This window comes from Rutidosis leptorrhynchoides, chromosome 8 (genome assembly GCF_046630445.1).
Source record: "Rutidosis leptorrhynchoides isolate AG116_Rl617_1_P2 chromosome 8, CSIRO_AGI_Rlap_v1, whole genome shotgun sequence".
NCBI classification, from domain to species: domain Eukaryota; kingdom Viridiplantae; phylum Streptophyta; class Magnoliopsida; order Asterales; family Asteraceae; genus Rutidosis; species Rutidosis leptorrhynchoides.
The window spans coordinates 298,490,765-298,498,383 of NC_092340.1; the positions used below are offsets into that span (position 1 = coordinate 298,490,765).

General features: G+C 37.7%; 1 protein-coding gene across 1 annotated transcript; it reads right to left on the reverse strand.

Annotated features, from left to right (window-relative positions):
- Window positions 1-3,159: 3,159 nt before the first annotated feature.
- On the reverse strand, window positions 3,160-5,369 carry LOC139864340 (uncharacterized). Its single transcript, XM_071852917.1, has 3 exons — window positions 5,165-5,369; window positions 3,871-4,229; window positions 3,160-3,804 (listed from the first exon to the last, which is right to left on the reverse strand). The coding sequence occupies exons 1-3, from the start codon at window positions 5,367-5,369 to the stop codon at window positions 3,160-3,162; spliced, it is 1,209 nt and encodes a 402-aa protein (XP_071709018.1).
- Between the last annotated feature and the right edge of the window lie 2,250 nt (window positions 5,370-7,619).

The following is a 7,619-nucleotide window of genomic DNA, read 5'->3' on the forward strand; positions in this document are numbered from 1 at the left end:
GTGGTCTGCAGCCAACTGAAACAGAAAAGAGTTGTCAATGGTGGATTCAGAGTGACGTGTACTTTCGAGGAGGAAAGGTACCAGAAGATGAGATTGAGGATGAGGTGCAAGAAGATGAAGTTGATCCAGTTGATCCAGTTATTGATGGGTCGCATCAGACACCCCGTGTGCATTCAACATAATATGTTCATACAGAGGGCCCTCACGATGTACACAATTTACATCGTATGTTAGAGTTGTTGACAAAGCGGATGGACAAACAAGAGAAAGAGTTAATTGATTGCAAACAACTTGTTATGCAACACGAAAAACTTTTATCGCAACAACAACAATAATAATATTAGGTAGATTGAATTGAATTGATTTATTTATTATTTTTGGTATTAATTGAATATTGATATTGATTTATCCCATTGATTTATTATCTATCTATCTTCTTTATTGTGTTTAGGATGATGATACGTCTTTCAATCGATCTTTGTCTGATAATGAGATTGAAAGGCCTTCTCCAATGCACATTCAACGTGGAATCAGAGAAAGAAAGCCAACTGGTGTATTAAGGTCCCCATTCACAACACCTGGGTACAAAAAACCCATTGAGAAGGTACATTTAAGCAAATTTAAAAGGTTGTATGTTAAATTATTGCAGTAAACAATGGCTAAATAATGGTGTTTTCTGTGACTGTTTCGGACGCAAGACATACCTTGCGTCCTTGCGTGTCGCAAGGGTGTTCTTGCGTCCTGACGAGTAGGCACGCAAGGATATTCTTGCGTCCTTGCATCGGCTTGTCGCAAGGTTGAGTTTGCGTCCTTGCGGATATCTGTTTACTAAATTATCATTAATTTTTTACTCAGTTGTCAAAAGATTTGGTTGAGAAAGTGGAAAGCATGAATGTTGTACGGTTAGGGACTGAAGAAGATCAAGGACAACAACAAATTAATCAGGATGTGGTACCCATGGGCACAGATGCAGCAGCAGAGGTGAGTTTTTCTGGCGCAAGCAAACATTTGCGTCCTTGCGTCTGCTTTCCTATAGGCGCAAGTCTGTTCTTGCGTCCTTGCGTCTCGATGGTTCCACACACGCAAGAGATTGTTTGCGTCCTTGCGTCTGTTTGTATTAATTTAAATTAACCTTATTTGTTGAATTATTGTAGGTAAGTGTTGATAAGCAGCCTGTTAAAGTGAATAAGAGAAAAAGAAAGGAACAAGACTGGGCTACTGAAGGAAGAAATTTGGGGGATGATTGACAGGTTTATAAATGATCAAGGAACTCTCCAACCACCGCCACCTAATGCATGGAGAGATGGTAGAAAGCATGCAGGCCCAGCAAAAGATCCAAAGACAATGATTGAGAGCAAGTAAGAGACGCGTTGCATGTTCATCTTTCAAAATGAACAATTCATTTTTATAAATCAAGACTTTTGGCTTCGATTACTGGGATTAAGACATTCTGGTTATTTGGATAACTTGGTAAGTTTATAAGTTTGTTATTCTTTTGTTAATTTTATATATTTTTATACAATTTATTTTATACTAAGGTCACACTGTATATTAACTTGTTATATTTATAGCACATTGACGGCTGGGCTACATTTCTTTTGAGATATCGTCAGAGATTTCTCCCCCGAGCCAGTCAAGTTTATGCCACTCCTCATTTTCCAGCTGAGGTGCTTAAAGCAAGTTCTCGATGGACTATTATGCCACAGGAATTCCTGAACATGTTTGAGAGGTTCAACACTTATTTTGACAATACTCAGAAGGAGGTGAGCACACAGGAAGAATCTACAACAGATGGAGAGGGAATTATTGGCCATAATCCTCCAGATTACATGTACTTAGTTGGACTTGGAGATAGCAGTGTTGACCTATATCCATCTTAGGCTGACTATGATCAGGTAAACACTAGTATATATACAGCATTTGTGTTTCTGGAACAGACGCAAGGACAGTTTTGCGTCCTTGCGTCTTTGTTACTGGACGCAAGTTTCTCCTTGCGTCCTTGCGTCTACTAGTCGCAAGGATAATCTTACGACCTTGCGTTTGTTTTAGGTTTTCGCAAGGTTTATCTTGCGTCCTTGCGTCATTGTTACCGGACGCATATTTCCCCTTGCGTCCTTGCGTCTCCGGGTCGCAAGGTTAACCTTGCGACCTTGCATATATTTTTGGACCTTCGCAAGGATTATCTTGCGTCCTTGTGTCTGTTGTTTTGTTTTATCCTGTCTGTCTGTCTGTTACAGGTCTTGATCCTAGTACATTTTTATGACGAAGAACATTTCCTGCTGCTTCAGTTGAAGTTAGAAGAAATGAAGGTTTTTGTGTACGACAGTTTACCCGGATGTGTCAGTTCACAAAAACTTGACGCAGTTTTCAAGATTTTGGGTGACAACTTGCCAGTGTACTTGAAGGCGATTGACTATTTTAACAAGATGCAAGACTCCCAAATTGTCGGATACTATGAAAATAAAGAGAGTGTGGAGTTGATGATTGAGCCTGGTCCCATTGTGCCAATGCAGACTGGTGGTCAGGGTGATTGTGGGGTTTGGGTGTGCATACACATGGAGAGGATTATTTATGGAAGGGAGGAGGTTGACAACCTTGGAGATCCTAAAAAGGCTGTAGAGCAGTATAGAAACAGAATGGTAAGGACGTTCTTCCGTGCCCGTTTTGATACACAAGAACCGCCGCCACCAACTCCACCATCAGAGATTCAGGTTGATTGATACATTGTAGCTAGTAGGTTGCTGGCCTGTATGTAAATTTTGTGTAAATAGGCAAATTGTATTTGCAACAGTTTTATTTGAATTTAAACGCAAGGACGCAAGGCTATGCTTGCGTACGCAAGCATAGCTTTGCGTCCTTGCGTGTGTATATTTTTGGCCGTCTTTTGTACGCAAGCATAATATTGCGTCCTTGCGTGTGCAGATTTTTGTCTATCTTGCGTACGCAAGCAACATCTTGCATACGCAAGCGTAGCCTTGCATACGCAAATAATGATTTGCGTCCTTGCGTGTCCTGTCTTGTTAAACAAATTACATAAAATAACACAGTAGGTACCTAGAATACAACAATACATTACAACAAACGAAATCCAACAATACATAAAAAATAAAATTGACATAAACTTGCTATAGTGGGTTACTAATTATCGCTCCCTAAGTTTCACGTTGCATAAAACTGAGACTGATATGCCTTAAAAGCTTCAGCATCTGTGGCCTTCTCCTTACCCTTCTTCGATTTTGAGGCCGATGTTTTTACTACCCTTTTAGAAGTTGATTCACCTGTTCGGTCATAAGAAGCTGTGCACGTATCCCTACCATGACCTGGTTCTTTGCAACGAGTGCAAGTTCTTACGGTTTTTTCAGTATCTTCACCCTTTGACGGAATACGTTTTGTACTTTTAGGGCGTCCAGGGGCTCTTTTCTCCTTAATGGGAGGGTTTACAATTTGTAAAACACCGGGCGACGGATACGACCATTCTGACCGATGGGGTAAAGGAAGGATGTGTTCCAAATACGTATTTATATAAGTTTGAGTTGTGAACCAGTGTGATTCAAATTTAGTAACATCCTCCACTCCGAAAAGTCGTGCTGCTGCAATAACATGTCCGCAAGGTATCCCCGATAACTGCCACTGCCCACATGAACATACTTTATCGTCGAGATTAACCATTCCATTTTTTCTGCCATCTCGCACTTCTATTAGATTGTTTGTCGATGGAATTGCTTGCCATCTTCTAGATTTTCTCGTCCTCTTGCCTAGTTTACGTTCAGCATATGGGGTAACCGTTGAAGTAAGACTAACCGACTGGTTGCGATGTTTGAAATACCAATCTTGTACTGAAGCGCGAAAAAACTCAAACAACATGCAAACCGGTAGTTTTCGAGCATGTTTGGATAGTGCATTAACAGACTCTACACTGTTGATAGTAAGGTATGAATACCTAACATGTTCAGCTCTACTTTTGGACCATTTGTGGAAACCAACTTGTTCTAAATAATTGTAAGACGCTCTCAATATTCTTCGAAATACACTAAGATGATCCTCAAAATCCGAGGCACGGTAAGCTTTTACCATTTTCCAATAATGCCATTCAAAATATTTGAATTTGTTAGATTTAGTTTTGATGCTTCCAAACAAATGACGTGCACAAAAATAGTGAAACGCTTCAGGAAACACAGTTGAAACACCATGTGCTATTGAAGCAGCACGATCAGAAACAAAAGTAAGCTCTGAAATACGATCACTCATACCACAACTCATTAAATGATCTCTTAGGTTGCCTAAGAACCATGACCAAACCTCGTTTGTCTCGCCGCCACCAATTCCATAAGTCAATGGCAGAATTCCATTATTGCCATCCATCGCAACGGCAACTAAATTTGTCCCCGAATACCCTGCCTTCAAATGCGCACCATCGACGATGATTACCGGTCGACAATGTTGAACAAATGATCGAACCTACATAGATTTTAGCAGGTCAAAAGTGTTCAATTATAACAAGGTCAATTATAAGTTAAAAATTGAGAGAGATTATCGATACTTACAACTATGCCAAGGGAATAGTAACACATCAAAAATCTATCTTCTTTGTCGGTGACCAAATTACTTACGCTTCTCGAGTTGTGGATCCTAATGTTATATAGGTAAAGGGGAAGCATTCGGAACGAGTCTTCAGCACTGCCACGAAGCATCTGTAATGTATGACATTTTACCCTCCATGCTTGATTGTAAGATATGCTGACACCGAACCGGTGTCCTATATCCGTACGTATATCATTTGCTTTGTATTCCCGGTTTGCAGACTTGAAAGAATCCACAAGCATAATACCCAACACCTTTTTGGTAGCATGTTTATTGTTTCCCATAATTAGTGTGCGTGAGCATGTGTGTACGTCATGCAATTTCTTTACCATAAAGTTTTCAGTGTTCCGTATTTTGTAAGCACTAATTTTCCATTCACAGTTTGGCAACACACAATTAGCGGTGTATCGAGATTTGTCCGTCTTTACAGGCTTAATTTGGAAGTTTTCTTCAAGACATTTTGTAAATAGAGTGTTTATGAACTCGACCTTGTTCAAAAAAGTTTGACGAACATTAATTAAATCTAATACCCTATACGTGGTAGGTGTTTGAGTCGTAAATTCAGGCTCTTGCTCTTACTGACTCAATAGAGGTGGCATATTCCAGAATAAATCTTGCTTTTCTTCTTCATATTGATCATCTTCGTCTTCGTCTCCGTCTTTTTCTCCATCTGAATCACTAGATGCGACAACAGATATCTCAAACGGGTGGTCTCCTTCTTTAATTTTACATACGTTTTCAACACCATAGTTAAACATATCAAACTCTTCAGTGTTTGGAGGTGGCATTTCAGGCTCTTCCGCTTCTAAATTAAGAAGGTTTGGTTCAGTGACTTGTGTTGAGTGTGTTTCTAGGTCTGGTTGTGGTTGGAGTGTTTCTGGGTTTCGTTTTAGTTAGTGTGTTTCTTGGTTTCGTTGTGGTACGTGTGTTTCTGGGTTTCGTTGTGGTAGATTCATTCGTACTTTCTCAACAACATAAATATCAATCGGAGCATTTACAATTGCATATTGTAAGAACTCTTGAAAGTCTTCATAATCATCCGTAATATCAAAAACATGGTTATTATAAATGTATCTCATTGAAACAGGTGAATTGGGTGGCATTTGTATTTTTTTAAGAACATTTTTTAATAATATTCTCTGATTCATTGGTTTTATAGGTGCAACAGGTAGTTTTAACCGAATTCTAAAACAATCTAGGGGTAAATACATGGGAATGTTGTTAATAAACTCAAAAGAACCCCCACAACATATATGAACAACAAATTTATCTTCATTAACACAATTCATAAATACTTAGGTAGTGCAAAAAAATGCTTGAAAATGTACCTTGTGTAGCCAATAATCACTGAAATTCTTTGGGAATGAGTTGTGAGGAAATGATAAATTACAAGTTCCAGGGACATTCTTTATATAGGATCGAAATTCTTTCCATGAAAATCTAGAAAATCTAATGAAATCTTATCCTGAAAATCCTATCCTGATAAGATAAAGGCGCAAGGACGCAAGGAAGCTTGCGTACTTGCGCCTGTCTGTACGCAAGGTACCTTGCGCCTTGCGAGGGCATTTTGTCAATTTTTTTTTTTGGGCTCTGGTGCAAGGGGACCAAAATATTTGGGCATTTTGGTGATAATCCCCAATTTAGGGTGATAGAAGCCAAGTAGGAATTCACTTTGAATTCACTTTTACATGGTTGTTGAAAAGATGACTAAGATAAAGGTTGACATATCATAATCACAATATGGGCCGTGCATATGCACGGCATTAAAACTACTACTAATATATATATATATATATATATATATATATATATATATATATATATATATATATATATATATATATATACTAGATTTATGAGCTCGTACGTTGCACGAGAACTCTTCCGCAAATAATATTGAATCTTAAAATGATATATAAATTAACAATATTATACCGACAGTGTCACAAGTACTAATGTTTTGAATTTTTATGTGTTCATAGTACAATTGTCAAAGTTTGACCCATGTCGCTATCCTTATCTTCTTATTACCGATCTAAATCAATTATCTTGGTAAGAACATGATCTAAATCAAGTAATTCAATAATTGATGAAAAAGGTTAAAGTTGCCACCTTGGGATCACCAATAAAAGAAATGGCAACACCAAGCCTCCTTTTCATGCCTCCACGATACTTCCCAGATTGCTGTCGGCAACACTGCCATTAGTTCAAGAATCAATCACGATATAAAAATAATAATAACAGTTTGTATGTGTACAATTGTCAAAGTAACAATTGTGTTAGTAGCATAGCAGTTTGTATGTGTAGCCATTGTCAAAGTATACTATTCTGTATGTGCAAGTGTTATTTTGACACATTAAAAACTGACAGTTTTATTTTTACTAAAGTGTTACAAACTGCTATTGTTATTCTGAACAAAGTGTTACAAAGTGCAAGTGTTATTGTGACCCATTATATTGCCATAGTATACCAAATTGTTATTGCATTACAAGCTATTATTGCAATTCCACTTACTATGTTATTGCAAGTGTTATTGTGACCCATTACACTGCCATATAAACTAAGTGTAATATATTTGCTACAATACACTGACCCATTATAGTGATAAAGTGTTATTGTGACCCATTACAAAGTGAGTCATTACACATAATATATTTGGTACACTGACCCATTAATTCTGACCCATTACACTGACTCAATCCGTTTAAAAAAACTATATAACAACTTAACCTATTACACTGACCCATTTATTCTGACCCATTACACTGACCCAATGCGTTTAAAATAATGATCAGAATAGAGTTAAACTGTTATTGCATTACGAACTGTTATTACAATTCAACTTACTATGTTATTGCAAGTGTTATTGTGACCCATTATACTACTATATAAACTAAGTGTAATATATTTGGTACAATGCACTGACCCATTATTTTGACAAAGTGTTATTGTGACCCATTACACAGTGAGTCATTACACATAATATATTTGGCACACTGACCCATTACACTGACCAAATCCGTTTCAAAAAAAAAAAT